The sequence below is a fragment of the Saccopteryx bilineata genome, chromosome 3 (assembly GCF_036850765.1).
Source record: "Saccopteryx bilineata isolate mSacBil1 chromosome 3, mSacBil1_pri_phased_curated, whole genome shotgun sequence".
Lineage (NCBI taxonomy): Eukaryota > Metazoa > Chordata > Mammalia > Chiroptera > Emballonuridae > Saccopteryx > Saccopteryx bilineata.
Window position 1 is genome coordinate 57,187,498 of NC_089492.1, and position 19,205 is coordinate 57,206,702.

The window sequence follows — 19,205 nt, forward strand, 5'->3', positions numbered from 1 at the left end:
AGATAGAGTTTCCAGGATCCCTGTGCAAAGTCATTCACACATGCTGCAGATGCCATCTTTTTTGGGGGTAGAGTACTCCCCATATGGTATCAGCCTGGGGGAATGCAGTCGTCACACCTGCTGGGCTCCTTGTCCCCTACCATGTTGAACTTGCCCCTGCTGAGGAGTCAGCTGTCTGGAAGGGGTATAAAGGTCTGGAAAGACTCAGTGGGTGTCATTGACTTGAGTTGTGTGGCTTTGGGGCCAGGGCCACAAACCTGAATGGTACTTTCCCCCATGGGAAGTCTGCTAGCTCCATTCTCCCAGGTTCCTGGAGACTCCACCTCCACACAACTGGTTGGCTCCACCCTACCAAGGTCTGGGCAGAATCTGGGACAGACTGAGTTGTGTGGCTCAGTGGATGGGGGCCAGGTTTTCCCGCAAACCTGACAGGTCCCTCCCCCTCACAGAAGATCTGGTATCCTTATCCTCCTGACTTCTGGTGCCCCACTCTGCTGTGACTGGGCTCTGGGGAGAATCTGGGACAGATTGAGTTGTGTGGCTCTAAATGGGGGCTATTTTTCCCTTGCATGCTTGACATGTGTAGTGCTGTCCCTTCACATGAACACATCTTGGTCTGTTTGGGCCTGGTAAACTCTGCTGGCCTCACTCTGATGACTCACTGAGACCCTTATCCCACCACAAAGGTTTGTGAGCACCCAGTGGGTGGCAGCTAGACTGGGTACTACCAGGGAAATATTATCCTAATTCCAAAACCAGATAAAGACACTACAAAAAAGAAAATTATAGGCCAGTATTCCTGATGAACATAGATGCTAAAATCTTCAACAAAATATTAGAAAACCAGATCCAACAATACATAACAACAAAATCTGAAAAGCCCATTTCTAGACTTGAATATATGAGTGTTAACTCAGTTGTTTAGACAACTTCAGTTAATATAAATATTTGTTTGAAAAAAAAGCTTCTATGGGGCAAAATTTAGAAACTTACTCATTGTATTTTGAAATGAGCCACTCATACAATTAATTTTTTTTAAATGGAAATGGGGTTTTGTGGTAGAACTAAAACCGGAAATGGTACTAGGTTACCAGCCAATATTTGTTTTAGTGAATTTAAAGTGACTTTTTTTCATGATGTTGATAAAACAGTTGAAAGTTTAAATAAAATGTTTTTAAAGGGAAAGCTTATCCACCAAAAGCAGAGCTGACCCATTAAGAGACGGAAAAGTACTCAATTTTGTTTTCCTAGGTTAATAGGATTAAGCCATGTTTGAGTGTGCTTTCTCAAGAATTTGCATTTCATTCACTAACCTCGTTTGTATTTTCCCCTTAAAAACTATATCAGTCCACTTCTATTTAGCACTTTTTTTTTTTTTTTTTTTTTTACAGAGCCAGAGAAAGAGAGTCAAAGAGGGATAGATAGGGACAGACAGGAACGGAGAGAGATGAGAAGCATCAATCATCAGTTTCTCATTGTGGTACTTTAGTTGTTCATTGATTGCTTTCTCATATGTGCCTTGAGCAGCAGACTAAGTAACCCCTTACTCAAGCCAGCGACCTTGGGTCCAAGCTCATGAGCTTTTGCTCGAACAAGATGAGCCTGCACTCAAGTTGGCGACCTCAGGGTCTCGAACCTGGGTCCTTCTCATCCCAGTCCGATGCTCTATCCACTGTGCCACCACCTGGTCAGGCCTATTTAGCATTTTTTTGGAGTTTCTAGCCCAGGTCAATTAGGCAAGAAAAAGAAATAACATAAGCAAAGAATTTTAGTGGACATTTCTCTACAGAAGATATGGCACGTGAAAAGATGCTTGATATTATCAGTCTTTAGGGAAATACAAATCAAAACTGTAGATTCTGCTTCACATCAATTAGGATGGCTGTAATATATAAAAATGACAGGTAATATAGCAAGTATTGGCGAGGAGAAATTAGAACCTTCCCTCATTTTGCTAGTGGGAATGTAAAACATGAAAATGTTAACAAACTTAGAAGCCAGTTTGGTAGTTCCTTAGAAAGTTAAATAAAATAAAAAAATTTAAAAAAAAGTTAAATATAGTTATTGTGTCACCAGCAATTATATTGCTAGCTGAATATCAGGAAAATTAAACATGTTTACACAAAACTTGGAGATATATGTTTATGTCCATTGTTAGCAACATTATTCATAATAGTCAAAAAGTGTACAACAACTAAAGTGTCATTAACTGATGAAACCAAAATGAGGGATATCTATACAACAGAATATTATTTAACCATAAAAAGGAATGAAGTGCTGGCACCTGCTACAACATGGATGAACCTGAAAGCAGTATACTAAGTGAAAGAAATCAGGCACAAAAGGCCACAGGGTCTGTGATTATGGGTTAAATGTCCAGAATAGATAAATTGAGAGGCAGAAATTATATTTGTGTTTGCCTGGAGCTGGAGAGAGGGAAGAATAGGTAGGCATGGTGTTTCTTTTTGGGGTGTGGATAGTGTTTTACTATTAGATGATAGGGATGGTTGCACAACTTTGACTTTAAAAAGAACAATTCAATTGTATACTTTAAAAGAATTTTATGGTTTGTGAAGTATATGAACTTAAAAATGTTATTTGGCATTAAACCAAGAGACAGAAACCATACAGTAATTTGAAAAGGGAAAGCTTAATGTATAGAATTAACTATAACATGATTGAAGAAACAGGATTGGCTAGTAGGAGTAAAAAGAACTTGAATGAATACAGGTATAGCAGATTTAATAAGTATTTTAGTAGACAGGACTGAGACAGAGTATTCCAGCCCAGGAAGAGGCTGCTGCCTTGCTGTGTCTGAGATCCAGGCCTTGGAGAGAGTGTACTCGTCACTCAGTGGATAGTAAAGTTGCTGAGTTACTAAGCTTATTGGAAATTCTCCTTTTGCGGTACTGGGCAGGCCTTTCACAGGGTGGTGCTGCAAGCCACGTGAAGGTATGTACTAGGGAAAGCTATTCGCGGGGAAGTGCTTTGCTGGTGGCACCATGCTGGAAGGTACTGAGCACTGAGTGCTGGGTCAGGGGGCTTCTGTGCACTGCGGGAACTAAGCTGCTCCCTGCAGGAGAAAGGTGGTAGAGAAGCAGCTGCATACTGCAGAAGCCTGGCTGAAGAATGATCTCTCCTCCAGTGTACCTCCATCTCCCTTTACTGACAACAATTCACACCCTGCTAGCTGGCAAAACAGCAGTATGTCTAGGGCCCATTTTCACACGGCAGCCAATAATGGGTAGATTTGGATGTGAGAGATGACAAACTGATAACCGGCTCAAGAAACAATATTAAGTCCTATACAGTTTAGAATACATTGTTATATTGGGTTTAAAGAAAGTACCAGATATTCATCTCAAAATAGCTAAACAAAATTTTGATGTATATATCCTTGTAATACTTTTAGAAAATTGTTTTAAACTACAGAAAGCAATTCATGGTTATTAAAAAATACTGAACAATATAGAAATGTTTAAAATGTAAACATTTTTCTTATCCCTCAGGCCCTTACTATCTATTTTGTTCATATCTCCTGAAGATAAAACTATTAGTAACAGTCTCTAATGAATATAGTTTGATAGTAGTGGTAAGGGAGAGAGGAGAGGTAGTTTGGTAGCCATTAATCAGTTAACAATTTTTATATAACCTAAATATTCATGTTTTCCCATGTGTTTTGCAATTTAAATGTTTCTCATTGTTTTTCTCATTTACATATGTTTATATATACATTGCTGCTGTAATTTGAATCATGAAAATTTGTTTTTTTTCTGTAGAAAAATTCTGCAAAAATGTCTCTGTACCCATCTCTTGAGGATCTGAAGGTAGACAAAGTAATTCAGGTACGTTTATGTTGTTTAAATACTCCATCCCCATGTACTGTGCTGTACATTTTAGTTACAGATAAAGTGAAGCAAGAAACTTAAATACAGTGTGTCCGTAAAGTCGTGGTGCACTTTTGACCGGTCACAGGAGAGCAACAAAAGACGACAGAAATGTGAAATCTGCACCAAATAAAAGGAAAACTCCCAGTTTCTGTAGGATGATGTGGCAGCATGTGCACATGCACAGATGATGACGTAACACCGTGTATACAGTGGAGCAGCCCACGGCCATGCCAGTTGAGATGTGGACGGTACAGAGGAAAGTTCAGTGTGTTCTGTATCTCGCTAAATTCGAATCTGTGACCAAAGTGCAACATGAATATTGGCGCGTTTATAATGAATGGCCACCACATAGGAATAACATTACTCGGTGGGATAAGCAGTTGAAGGAAACCGGCAGTTTGGTGGAGAAACCCCGTTCTGGTAGGCCATCAGTCAATGACGAGTCTGTAGAGGCTATACGGGATAGCTACCTAAGGAGCCCTAAAAAATCTGTGTGTGAGCCCACATTGAACTGTACTGAATAGGTATGAAACTGGGAGAGTTTTCCTTTTATTTGATGCAGATTTCACATTTCTATTGTCTTTTTTGCTTTCCTGTGACTGGTCAAAAGCGCACCATGACTTTACAGACACACTGTATATTTTCGCTTTTTTACAACATAGACTTTTTTCAATTTATTAATTGCAGACTACACAGTTATAAAAAAGCTGGTGATTCCTTTTCATTTTACTGTGAATTAATGGGCGTGGGATGTTATTTCTTTAAAACTGGACTTAAGCTATTCCATGATAAGTAGATTTTTTGACTAAAATTTAAATACAACATACACAAGTTGGTAAAATGCACGCCAACTTTTTGTTGTCCTAGTTTTGTTTAAAATTAGAATGTTGTTCCTTTGGGTCTTTTGCTTTGACCAGTCTTTAAAATAATTATTTGCCTTTTTGAAGATAAAAGTCTCAGAAATAGTGAAGTGTGCATGCTGCTTCTAAAAGAGCGGGGGTGTGAAGCCTAGGGTAGTGCCGGGCCCTCCCCCTTATACACCTTGCACAGCTGTCCCAGAGAGCGGTGCGCTCATCCTGCCCAGTCAGAGCTTCGTAGTCTAGAAGTATTTGCTCTGGGGACGTGTTTCTGCTTAATAAACTTTGGGGTTCGAGTCAGTCTTGCTACTTCATAAATTATTATGCTTTTTAACTGGAGATAACTTGTAGTGTTTAATAAATCCATCTTGATTTCAGTTTACTTTCAATTTCATCTTTTATAAACTTGAGTTTTTTCAGCTATTTATTCTTTTAGTTTGAGAAGATAAACTCCTTGTTGTACTTTATTTCTAAAATCCTTTTATTATGAGAAATGTGGTAGAATTTGTAAGAATGAGACGGCACTTGAACAGAAGAATCAGGGAGTTAGCCTGGACGAGCTGCTGCTGTCCACTGCTTCCCTATTTGTAAGTTTGGCCCGCAAGGGGATCGTCCAGGCAGCCGACGGTTAAATATGGGGAGATCAATGAACATACATTTTCCATCATAGATCCACTATTGATATTTAATAATGGGTTGTAAAATCTCTGAAATCTGGTTCACCTTTTTAAGTGGCCTGTTCATCTTAAATGCTCTATCACTGCTCTCTTCAGTATTTTGTCAGTATTTTTCTCATGTGGTTTTATTTCTACAAGGTGCATCTGAACAAACATACTTTCTGTTTAAAAATTCTTTATCGGAAATATTGAGCCTTCAAGAATAAAAATTAAGCCATTAATGACATCAGAACACTAAGTGTTAAGGATTTGCATATGGATCTGGAAAAATGACTAATCTCTGTTTTCATCCTTTCTGTTCATTTTTGTGGATCTGAACTCCACATTAACCATAGTTGACTTTGAGCAGAAGTTTTTGATTTTGAAAACAGCAGAAAAAGAAGGAAAGAGTTGATAATGACAAATTGAAAAATACAGAGGGCTACAGTCTACATTAAGCTAACTTTGTTAAGGAAAAGCAAATCATGTGGATATTTTCATTAGAAGACCTTTTATGTTCTGAGCGAAACGTTAGCTGTTCAGGGATATAACAATGAGTAAAGAGACGGAAATATGTGTGTTTGTGGGTTTTTTTGTTTGTTTTTTTTTAATATGTGCCACATCTTCTTTATCTAGTCTTCTTTTTTTTTTTTTACAGTGATTAAAGCCTTTAAGCAAACTCTTGGCCAATACAGCAAGAATCCATAAAAGAGTAGTGTCCTTAACATGTTCACCAAGTCCAAGTTGGCCCCAACACCATGCCAAATCCTTGAAAAATGCAACCCAACCCCAGTGCAGTCTGTTATGAGCTGTCAGAAGGAGCAGGAGTCCAGGAAAAGTCCACATGGCACTGGAATTGTTGTCACAATTCTATACTTTGCAGCTCACGTCCAAGTCCCAATGACTGCTGCTTCTAGCTGGTAATGATTCAGGTAGACTGGAAAAGCCATCTGCAGCATGTGTGGATATGGAGCTTCTGTTCTCTGCCTGGAGAGATGAGACCAGGTTGCTTTTCCCTGGAGCTCTGTGACTGTGGCTTGGTAAAGAGAACTTTGGGATACGCTAAATGGGTGGCAAAGATAGATTCATAATAGAAGGTGGCAAAAGGAGGAAAGAGAGCTCTAAATTAGGAGTAGGTCCCAGCCTGAAATATGAGTGGGGCATTGAGGTAGGAGGAATAAAGGAAACACTATATATTAAACAAAGCAGCAGAAAATAGAACTATCAACACCCACAAAAGAGATCTTCAAGGGAAGAATAAAAAACCTGACTATTCAGGCAAGACATAGTTAAGCGGCCCTTGTGCAAATGAGATCAGTTTACCTGCTTCTTGGAAGAAATACCTTAGGCTGGTCCACAGTGTCGTAGATGGGGCTGACGGCCCTGGGCACGTTCAGCCTTCAGTGGCAAACCCCAGCATTCTGGGCAAGGTTAGGTCATAGGTGGCTGGAGCAGGGCTGGAAGAGACTGAACCCTCCCTTAGAGGAGTGAAGGGGAAGCCTACCTTCCAGTGTCCCTGTTTCCTCACAGCAGAGGCATGTAAGTCTGGCAGGCTTTAGCTCAATGACCTTCCTTTCCACTATTGAAGCAGGACCCAGATGGCATCCTATGAGACCCCTTTGGGGCATTGGAGCCTTTAAGGGCATATCCTAAAAGCTGGTAGTTCCCCTGATATCTATTGGGCTTTTTCTGCCTCTAGGTATCTTAAAAACCATGCTCAGAGGATCTCGCTGAGGGGTTTGAGGATCCCCATCCGCCTATATAAATCTTTTCCATATATCTGGAGCTATTTGGAAAAAGACAAAACAATGTTATTAGCTGGATCAAATAAAGAAGGTAGTAGTTTGCAGGCGAAAAAGATTTAGTGTCTCCTGTTCATCAGCATTCAAAAGAAATTTAAATTATTATTTTTTTAAATAAACGTGATATGGTAGACCCGTAGGAGTTCCAGGATATGACTACCCCCTTTTAAATTTTTTTAAATTGACCTTAAAATATTTGCTGGGTACACTTTAATAATACCTTAACTTTAAAGATTGTAAGAATGACAAAATACAGTAAATGCTTTTGCTCCATATGCAGGAGCATTTTCAGTTTAACCAGTTTAGGAAATCCAATAATAGAACAATGCATACAGACAATGAGCTATAACATACTTAGCAGCCTCTCCTGTTCTGACAGAGGTTACTATAAGTCCAGATGTGTTTGTGTTTTTTAATGCTCACAAGATTTAAAAGTATTCCTAGCTATTCAAGTCTTGGGCTGTTTTGTCTGTGTGTGCAGTTCATTTTTTTTATTTTTTAAAAAATTATTGATTTTATAGAGAAAGGAAGGGAGAGAGAGAAACAGAAACATCAATCTATTCCTGCATGTGCCCTGACCAGAGATAGAATCAGCAACCTTTGAGAGTATAGACAATGCTCTAACCAACTGAGCTATTTGGCCAGGGCGTGTATAGTTCATTTTATATAGTAGCTGATAACTTAGATTTCTTTTTGCTCTGGAGATGCCCTTGGTGATACTTATTTTCTAATCTTATGTCCTTTTACACCACAATAAAGCTAAATGCAGCAGTGAACTGGCAGTTCATATATCGTAAACTATTTTTACAATAGTCATTAGGCTGTGGCTTTCAACATCATATAATTTCTAAACCTCTTTATCCATTACAAATCCTTAAGAGAAGCCTGTGGTTGCTTTACCTATGCAAAATAGCTGTTAAGAAACAATGATCCAGCCTGGCTGGCAGTGGCACAGTGGTAGAGCATTGATCTGGGACACTGAGGACTCAGGTTAGAAACCCTGAGGTCACTGGCTTGGGCATGGGATCATAGACATGGCCCCATGGTTGTAGGCTTGAGCCCAAAGGTCACTGGCTTGGAGCCCAAGGTCGCTGGCTTGAGCAAGGGGGTCACTGGCTCAGCTGGAGCCCCGCCCCCGTCCCCACGTCAAGACATGTATGAGAAAGCAATCAAGAAACAGTTGTAGTGCTGCTGCTACTCGTTGATGCTTCTCATCTCTCTCCTCCCTGCCTTTCTGTTTCTGTCTCTGTCTTTCATTTAAAGAGAAAGAGAGAGAGAGAGAGAGAGAGAGAGAAAGGAAAAGAAAGAAAGGAAGGAAAGAAAAGAAAGACAGACACAAGATCCAGTGCTCTTTAGTTTTCTAAAGCAGTGAGCAGAGGTTGGCTGTGGTGGCTCCATGAGTGTGTTTTCTCCACATGCTTTCTGTAATGGCAGAAACAAGATGCCCCACATTGGTTACAGGGGTTACCCACACAGACACATTATTACCACCCAGAGTTTATAGTTTGTTTATAGTTTATATCAGGGTTCACTCTTGGTATTGTTCATTCTGTTGGTTTTGACAAATGTAGAACGACATATGTCCACCTTTTGTAGTATGGGATACTTTGCTCTAAAAATCCTCTATGCTCTGTCTCTTCTGCCCTCACTGCCCCCTGACCCCTGACAACTGCTGATTTTTTAACTGTCTCATAGGTTTGCCTTTTCCACAGTATCATGTTTGGAATCACACAGCATTCAGCCTTTTCAAATTGGTTTCTTTCAGTTAGTAATATTCATTTAAGTTTCCTCCATGTCTTTTCGTGGCTTGATAGTTCATCTCTTTTTAGTGCTGAATAATATTTTTTCTTAGAGTCATCCATGGAGTAATCAACCAGCCATTAGCGTCTTTCAGCTGATAGTTGGTGAGAGAGCTTTCAAAACTCTACATAACACTGCTCACAAAAATTAGGGAATATTTTGCCTGACCTGTGGTGGCGCAGTGGATAAAGCGTTGTCCTGGAATGCTGAGGTCGCTGGTTCAAAACCCTGGGCTTACCTGGTCAAGGCACATATGGGAGTTGATGCTTCCTGCTCCTCCCTTCTCTCTCTCTCTCTCTCTCTCTGTCTCTCTCCTGTCTAAAATGAATAAAGTCTTAAAAAAAATTAGGGAATATTTCAAAATGAATATGCAGTGATAAAATATCCACTAATTTTTTTGAGCAGTATACTTACAGTTTGTGGAGTATTATGTAGAATTATATTTTCATGCCGCATTCCTTTTTTCTTTTCTTTTTTTCTTTTTTGTGATAGGGACAGATAAGGACAGATAGACAGGAAGGGAGAGAGATGAGAAGCATCAATTCTTCGTTGCAGTACCTTAGTTCATTAATTGCTCTCTCATATGTGCCCTGACGGGGGGGGGGGGTGCTACAGCAGACTGAGGGACCCCTTCCTCAAGCCAGTGACCTTAGGCTCAAGCTGGTGAGCTTTGCTCAAACCAGATGAGCCTGTGTTCAAGCTGGCAACCTCAGGGTTTTAAACCTGGGTCCTCCACATGCCAGTCCGATGCTCTATCCACTGCGCCACCACCTGGTCAGGCTCATGCTGCATTCTATTTCAGTTTAGAATGTGACAAGTTATAAAGAGTGAATATTGAAGAATGACTCGATAAACAAGCATACGAGAACATTTATAGACCATGAGTAAAGTACCATTCAATGCTCTTGTAGGTCATACTTAGTTAAATTAAGCTTCCATCTCTCCAAGATCTTTGGGACTACTCTTGGCATTAATATCAGGGCTAGGTTGAAATATAGGTATAAACTTCATTACTCAGTCGACAAATTTATGATTATGTAAAAAGTGTTATTAGACATGGGTCATACAACTTATTACCAACCTTGTCTCTAAAAGACAGCTATTTCAGAAAGTCAGATGTATCTGTAAAGGAGAAAGGATTTCCATCAGTGGTTACTTAATACAATGTGGGCTATGAAGACAGCCCCGAGAGGAGTTCCGGGCATACCTGAGCATGAGTAACCCTGCTGATGTAGATACTGTCACAGTGATTTTGGAAGGTTAACAGTTAAAAATTATACTATGAGTTTTTACATCAGTGATAAAATATGTGTTTCGCATACTTGGTAATGATTTTGTATTTAGTGTAGCATAGTGACTTCTTATACATGCTAAAATAAAGTTTATTTCAGGATGGTAGGGTAAAATGGCAAAATAAGTTTTAATAACTTAATAAGTATTTAAATTTGTAGGTGTTTATCTGATATGGGACTTTTAACATTTTTTAAAAAGACTTTATTGACTTTAGAGAGAGGGTAGGAGAGAAGGGGTGGGGAAGGAGTGGCAGTGATCCACTCTGTAGTAGTTGTGTCTTGTTTGTGCCTTGACCGGGGAAGCCTGGGGTTTTGAACCAGCGACCTCAGCATTCCAGGTTGAGGTTTTATCCACTGCGCCACCACAAGTCAGACTGATATGTGACTTTTACATGAATATGATTGAGCTTTTTTTCTTATGCAAATAACATTTTTAGACTATTAAAAGAATAATGAAACTGTAAAGTGGTACATTTTATAAAAAATTTTTTATTTATTTTTAGAGAGGAGGGGGGAGAAAAAGAGAGAGAGAGAAGGGGGAGGAGCAGGAAGCATCAACTCCCACATGTGCCTTGACCAGGCAAGCCGGGGTTTTGAACCGGCAACCTCAGTGTTTCCAGGTTGACTCTTTATCCACTGTGCCACCACAGGTCAGGCCTAAAGTGGTACATTTTATAATGCACTTTGAAAATGTTAATTAGTTTTGCAGCTGCACTATGAAATAATGGTTATAAGATGTAAAATGGTTAGTCAGATTTTCTGTGATAATGTTAAATATTTAGAATATGAAAAATACTTTTGATTTGCAAGGTTTTTTTTTTTTTGAAAAATACATTGCTGAAATGTTTGAAATCAAACTTTCTTGAGTACAACTTCAGTGTTATAGTTTCTTTTTGGAAGTACTGAATTTAACTTATAAGTCATGTAAGAATTTTAAGTACATATATGACATTATTGTTAGAATTTTCTTTTCTTTTTCAGGCTCAAAGTGCCTTTTCTGCTAACCCTGCCAACCCAGCAATTTTGTCAGAAGCAGCTGCTCCTATCTCTCAAGATGGAAGTAGGTTTATATTTTGGGTTCATTCTCCTTAAACAGAAATCTTTAAGCCTTATTTTGCTGAAATAAGGAATCCATGATATAAAAAAAAATTATGCAGCGAGACCTGGCTGGTTGGCTCAGTGGTAGAGCGTCAGCCCAGCGTGTGGAAGTCCTGGGTTTGATTCCCTATCAGGCACACAGGAGAAGCGCCCATCTGCTTCTCCACCCTTCCCCCTCTCCTTCTTCTCTGTCTCTCTCTTCCCCTCCCGCAGCCGAGGTTCCATTGGAGCAAACTTGGCCCAGGTGCTGAGGATGGCTCTATGGCCTCTGCCTCAGGTGCTAGAATGGTTCTGGCTGCAATGGAGCAATGCCCCAGATGGGCGGAGCATCACCCTCTGGTGGGCATGCCAGGTGGATCCTGGTCGGGCGTGTGTGGGATTCTGCCTGACTGCCTCCCCGCTTCTAACTTAGAAAAAATACAAAAAAAAAAAAAAAAAAAAAAATGCAGCTTAAAATTGGTGATTAAAGCTCTAGTAGTAAGAAGAAAAATATGTTTATTTCAAAACCTAAACCTTTAATCAAGAAAGTGAACTACGAATATCAAACGTATTTTAAGGCCTAATGGAAATTAAGTTACATTTTAGCCCTCATAAGTTCCTAACTTAAGACTGATTCATTATGTGAACTGTGCCCATACTCCTGCTCTTTAACTTCCTGAACTGTCCTCTATATTGAGGGAAGGAGGAATGGTTGGAATTTCCAACTGCGTCCCTTTGGGGGACCTTCCCAAATCCTGGAATCTCTACTCAGTCTCCATATCCTTCTCTTTGGTCCCCTCTTCCTTCTAAATTCATGGGGATTCCGAGGAGAACCCCTAAATATGTCTTAAGTAAGATACAAAAGGAGAGTTAAATATGTTTTTGTGGCCTCTTATAACATTTATAATATTGTTTCTGTTAGAAAATCCATTTTAAGTCACAAATAAATCATGTAAAAAAGAGCTTTTGGAAATAGTATCTAACTGGATCACTAAGTTAAATACTGTTAATATACTGTTTCCAAGATTTCATTGGAATGTGGTTAACATTCTTAAAATAATGACACTAAATAAATAGACAAGCATTGATTTTATTTTTTAAAATTGTAACTTGTTCAGAAGAATCATTTCCTAGCCATGTTTACTAAATGAGTTATAAAGTAGCTGCCTTGGTCAGTTGTTTTATAGTGGAGAATCAGTGGTTGTTCACAAAATTGCTTATCAAATCAGTTAAGTTAAAGGAAAGGTAAGACAATTTATTTGGCTAAATTATTTGTACTTTTCTGAATTTTTAGAAGTCTCAGATTATTAACACAAGTAGAAGCCCATTATAACAATAGTTTTTATTTTGACTACTAATGTTTATGTCTTCATTCATTTATTTATTTTAGATCTCTATCCTAAATTGTATCCGGAACTTTCTCAGTACATGGGCCTGATTTTAAATGCAGAAGAAATACATGCAAATATGGCCATGGTCTCTGGAGCACCAACTCCGGGGGTATGTATAATGTAATTAATTTTGAATTATATAAGATGATACTGTATACATAAATATAAGCTCATGTCTCTGTGGCTAATATATATTTATAACTTTAGCATTGACCTCTCTTCTCAGAAATTTTAGACTCTTATCACTTTCCTAATTTATTAGGAGTTAAAAATTCAGATGCTTCTGACTTTTTAGTTCATTCTTTTGTCTTCTGCATTTAGTCAGTTACCAAGATCTAGGGGTTTTGTCTCCACTGTGTTTCTTGTATTCTTTTTATCCTTTCCAGTCCTAATATAACCTTATTCAGAGTTCCTGTATTTCTAACCTAGATTATTACAGTAGTCTTACATTTCCTCTATTAACATGTTAAATAAACAGTACTAAGCTGCTGCTCGAGGAATCATTACAAAGTACAGGTCTATCATAGCTTTCTCTTGTTCATAATTTTTTTAACATTTTGATGTCTAATGTTCTTTGTAATTAGACCCCAAATTGTATGCTTAAATATGTAGTATTTCATAAACTTTTGTTAAGGTCATTGCTACAAGACCATAGCACTTTATAGCACTTATTATACTGTATTTCTCCATGTATAAGACGCACCTTAATTTTGGGGCCCAAAATTTGAAAAAAAGACAAGTGGGAAATGCAAGTTAAAAAACTACAGCAACAAGAGCAAAAACAAGTGGGAAAAAGTGGGAAATGCAAGTAAAAAAAACTACAACCACTGTATAAGACACACACAATTTTTAGACCCCAAATTTTTCAAAAGAGGTTGCGTCTTATACATGGGAAAATACAGTAGTTATAGTAAATACTTTATGAAGACAGGGTCCCTGTCTGTATGTTGCCATAATCCCAGCGCTTCATAAAGTACCTGACATTTATTTATTTATTTACCATATATTTATTGAAAACTTTTTTATATGAGTTAGGGTTCATTTGAGAAAACAAATCACAAATATTTCAACAGATAATTCAAGAAATTAGATAAAGAGGTTGAAGAATTGTAACAAACAAAAATGGAATACAGTTGTAATTTCAGAAAGTAGGACTGGAGAAGCATAGGGAAGAGTTGAGTTACTGGAACCTGGAAGCTCCTGGGAAGAGGAGCTGCAGGGAGCTGGGCCTCTGGCCACGGCGGAGGGAGGGCACGGACCTCTGAGGGGCTCTAGGGAGGCTACTTCTGGGAGTCAGCCGGAGCTGAAGGACGGGGTTAGCTGCTGCCCCCAAGGGTCAGGGCTAGGCCCAGGCAGTGATGGGAACCAGAAGCAGACAAGGAGCAAGGTACTTGTCCCCCTCCCAGCCTGCCAGCCTCCCTCTAGTGCCTTGTGTGGAAGATGCTAACCAGGAACCGCTGACCAAGGAACCTGTCATTTGCACAGTTAACACCCAGCATGATCACATAGAGTCTACAAGTGTGGGTTTGGAGCTGATGGACAGTAGTTTATCATCTGACACTGCCTACTCTGTGACTACCCAGTATGTTTGACAAATATTCTAACTTTACATGACAGCAATAACAACTTTCTAATTTCCCTTAAAAGATGCAGATCTTCATAAAATTGAGATTCAGCAAATATTTTCTATTAAGGAACCCACAGCAAATATTTTAGATTTTGCTGGCTTACACATGGTCTCTGTCACATATTTTTACTATTTTCTTTGTTTATTTGCACATTTTCAGAAATATAAAAATCATTCTTAACTCAAGGTGTATGAAATTAAGCCAGTTACCACTAAAAATAATGTTCCTCTGACCTTTTCCCTAGACAGACACCACCAGCTATCCTGGCCATCTCAGGGCAATGGTCCCTGCCGTCAGTTACTGGGCGATGTTAATAACTCCTCTAAATATTCACATTCCCAGCTGAATATTGTTAACCTAAAGACAAAAGGATAAAGTTAACCACTATCAATTCATATATTAAAGTAAAAGGTGGGGAGGAATGAAAAGATTAGTTGCTACATGTATAGAAAGTTTATACTTAAAGTCAGAGAAGAAGACAGTCTTAGGTGCTGCAATTCTTTTTTCTTTTTTTTCTTCTTTTGTGACAGAGAGGGACAGATAGGAACAGACAGGAAGGGAGAAAAATGAGAAGCATCAATTCCTTGTTGTGGCACCTCAGTTGTTCATTGATTGCTTTCTCATATGTGCCTTGATCAGGGGCTACAGCAGACTGAGTGTCCCCTTGCTGAAGCCAGTGACCTTGAGCTGAAGGTGGTGACCTTTGCTCAGACCAGATGAGCTGCGCTCAAGCTGGTGACCTCAGGGTTTCGAACCTGAGTCCTCCACGTCCCAGTCCGACGCCCTGTCCACTGCATCACCGCCTGGTCAGGCGGTGCTGTGATTCTTATTTTGCTAACTCGTCAGGAGGCCATAGGGAGTATTGTCCACTCCTCCTTCCCTTGTCTGGCACTTCAGCTGCCTTTTCTTTTCTCCTTAATTCCTAGTGGGATGATCTAAACCTTCATCTTTGAAGTGTCCAAACTAGGGCTCTTTAGTGCCCTACCTTTTTTTTTTCTTTTTGTTTTATTTATAGTTAGAGGTTTCTGTGAACTCTTCCCATCCTAGTGAAATTCACATTCTAAACAAATAAGCTGATACTTACTACACGTTGAAGAACAGTAAGTAAAGACAGTGCTAGGGCTGTATATCAGCATGGTAAGCTTGTGCCTTCTCTTTGACAGGTTGACATTTGAGCAGAGAGCTGAATGAAATGAGGGAGTGAGATATGTGAATGTGTGGTGGGAGAACATTTCACAGTGTATAGACAGACGATTTGAAAGCCTCAGGCAGAAATGAACTTGGTAGACCCAAGAGTGAAGGCCTGTCTGATGGGCAGAGGAAAGAAGGCAAATGTGGTAGCAGATGACATTGTAGGATGGTTGGGCCAGGTAGTCTGGGACCTTCTAGACCAGGGGGCCCCAAACTTTTTACCAGGGGGCCAGTTCACTGTCCCTCAGACCGCTGGAGGGCCAGACTATAAAAAAAAAACTGAACAAATCCCTATGCACACTGTCCATATCTTATTTTAAAGTAAAAAAACAAAATGGGAACAAATACAATATTTAAAATAAAGAATAAGTAAATTTCAATCAACAAACTGACCAGTGTTTCAATGGGAACTATGCTCCTCTCACTGACCACCAATGAAAGAGGTGCCCTTTCCAGAAGTGCGGCGGGGGCTGGATAAATGGCCTCAGGGGGCCGCATGCGGCCCTCCGGCTGTAGTTTGGGGACCCCTGTTCTAGACCATGGTAAGGGTTTGGGATCTGAGTTGTGGGAGGGGTGTATAATCTGATTTTTTAAAAAGAATTCTATGTTTGCTGTGTGGAGAATGGGTAGTAGAACAAGGAGTTCTAGAAACAGAGACTATCTAGAACAGTGGTCCCAACCCTGGGGCCGCGGACTGGTACCGGTTCGCAGAGAAAGAATAAATAACTTAAATTATTTCCGTTTTATTTATATTTAAGTCTGAAAGATGTTTTATTTTTAAAAAATGACCAGATTCCCTCTGTTACATCCATCTAAGACTCACTCTTGACGCTTGTCTCGGTCACTTGATACATTTATCCATCCCACCCTAAAGGCCGGTCCGTGAAAATATTTTCTGACATTAAACCGGTCCGTGGCCCAAAAAAGGTTGGGGACCACTGGTCTAGAAGGTTCTTGAAGTAGTTCTTGCCGGAAAGAGATGGTTGCTTACAGAGAGTGGAGGAGAGGGCAGACATAATAACATGGTGTTGATCATAATGGCCATGGTAAGTAAGAACACATTTAGGTAATTTTGTTGGAAATTATTTTTTGTAAAATAATTGTAGAAATAAAACCCACTTCAAAACTTTCTTTTTTTCTGTAATCCAGCTGAACTAAATAATTCATTTGCATCTGAATTTTTTTCTTTTCTGTCTCATTACTTGATTTTCCTGTCTCATAGCTGTTATTTCTTTTGAATCTTTGTAATTCTTCATAAGTAATACAGACATTGTTCTGATTTCTTGTATAGTTGTGTTAGACTCTCAGCTTTAGAATATGCTGTCATAATTAACATGAATTCTGGACAGAAGTTTAACCTGTGGTGTGAGTGTAGCTGAGGCTTCTCTTTGCCTATGATAGCCGCTCTGGGCAGCACAGTGCTTAGGTAGAGGAGAGCTTTCATGACAGATTCCAGTTAAGCCTTGGTAAGCTCTTCCCTCACTGTCTTATTGGTTGCGGAAAGGGTCCACGTAAAATAAGAAACCAGTTTTGGTCAAGAAAACTTGAAAACAATGGGAAACTTGTAATATGGTACCTGACACGTGCCCCTGCTATTCTTACGCAGTTTGGTTTGTGCCTATATTTGTCTGATCCATAGATGTTTATTAAAGGAAACATTCACGGGCACAAAGAAAACCAGATAGAAGGTGACGGAAGACAATTTGACTTTGGGTGATGGGTATGCAACATAATCAAATGTCAAAATAACCCGGAAAATAAAAGGGGGGAAAAATAACCTGGAGATATTTTCTCTGAACATATGTACCCTGATTTATCAATGTCACCCCATTAAAATTAATAATAATAAAAAAATGGGTCAGAAAAAAACAAAACAAAAAGACAGGCAGCTATGAGTCAAAAAAAGATGAATGCTAACAAAATATTAATAATAATAAATATGAAAGCATCTCTGATGAGCACCCCCCCCCAAAAAAAAAGAAACATTCAGCCTGACCAGGTGGTGGCACAGTGGATAGAGTGTTGGACTGGCATACAGAGGACCCAGGTTCGAAACCCTGAGGTCGTTGGCTTGAACGTGGGCTTATCTAGCTTGGGTGCGGGGTCGTTGGCTTTACTGTGGGATCATAGAGATGACCCCATGGTAGCTGACTTGAACTCAAGGTCGCTGGCTTGAGCAAGGGGTCACTCGCTCTGCTGTAGCTCCCTGGTCAAGGCACATGAGAAAGCAATCAATGAATAACTAAACAACAAAGAATTGCTGCTTCTCATCTTTTTCCCTTCCTGTCTGTCCCTATCTTTCCATCTCTGTCTCTCTGTCACAAAAAAATAAAAATAAAAAAAAATAAAGGGAACATTCATATAATGTGGACTTTTATTTAATCCTCACACTGGCACTGTGAGTTAAGGTTTCCCTTTTATAAGCAACTTGAAAGGTAAATAGATTGCTAAATATCAGAGCTGGAAAATATTTCCTAAGTTTCAAAACTATGTTATGGCCTGTAAGTTTAAGGATCATACATTTGAGTTGAAGACAAGTCAAAGTACACATGAAACTAATGGCAGTGAACTTAGGAGGCAGTAGGGAGAGTTAGTCATTGAATCTATTAGAGATGATAAATGTGGGAGTACATTACCTGAGGAATTAGTAAATGAAAGCCAGGGTCATTTTGACATAAATCAAACTACCTGAAGGAAATAATTTATAGATTATTTTTTGGGAAATCACAGACAAGTACATTCAAGTTATTTTATAATTTTTTTTATGGAAAATGTTTGTAAATATTGACACGTATATCTTTTTGTCAGCAGTTGGTAGCAAGACCTTCCAGTATGAACTACATGGTGGCTCCTGTAACTGGTAATGATGTTGGGATACGTAGAGCAGAAATTAAGCAAGGAATCCGTGAAGTCATTTTGTGTAAGGATCAAGATGGGAAAATTGGGCTCAGGCTTAAATCAGTAGATAATGTAAGTATTTTTAATATCTGTTTAAATTAGTTTAAATAGCTTATAGGCTATTAAATGATCAGTGTTAGAATAATTTAAAATGAAATGATTTAATAAACTTTAATGGTATATCTAAAATCAAGAATACTTTAAATTTGTTAACTTAAATGTTTTCCACTTGGAGATAACCTATTCTGAAGAGGCAGAGTTAGGACTTCCAACAGTACCTTTTTTTTTCTTCTTTGAGTCCTTTTCTGGAATACAGTTCACTTGTCTGCGTATATTACAACAGAGTTTACACAAACAGAATTCTGGCACTGAAATGGAGCAACAGATGTGGAAGTTAAGAAAAGACAGACCAATGAAAATGAGTGGTCTTAATGATGAGTATTTTTAAATGAAAGGATGATCATTTAACTTGTTGTGAAGTGGTTTTTACAGTTTTGTTATTTCCATCCTTCAATTTGAGTTTAATAGTCATTAGGAAGGTGACTTTCTAATTAGGGTAGCCATTACTTTACTTTATCATTGCTTCCTGTCTCTCCTTCGCCATGCTGAAGGAATTAAGCAGAGATACTCACTGAAGAATCATGCAGGATTGTCAAGGACCTGCCAAGTTTTTACCCCAATTTATGGCTTTAGGCATTGCCTTATTGGATTCCCTTTAAGTCC

General features: G+C 39.0%; 1 protein-coding gene across 3 annotated transcripts in view; it reads left to right on the forward strand.

Moving 5' to 3' along the window:
• Positions 1-19,205, forward strand: part of SDCBP (syndecan binding protein) — a 37,286-nt gene that overhangs the window by 9,824 nt on the left and 8,257 nt on the right. For 2 of the 3 annotated variants that reach the window (XM_066266175.1, XM_066266176.1), the window contains exons 2-5: positions 3,780-3,845; positions 11,279-11,357; positions 12,765-12,874; positions 18,393-18,554. In XM_066266175.1, the coding sequence (XP_066122272.1) occupies positions 3,795-3,845; positions 11,279-11,357; positions 12,765-12,874; positions 18,393-18,554 (402 nt within the window). In that variant the 5' untranslated portion in view covers positions 3,780-3,794. The remainder of the gene's footprint in view (positions 1-3,779; positions 3,846-11,278; positions 11,358-12,764; positions 12,875-18,392; positions 18,555-19,205) is intronic. The other variant, XM_066266177.1, reaches the window with a different exon arrangement.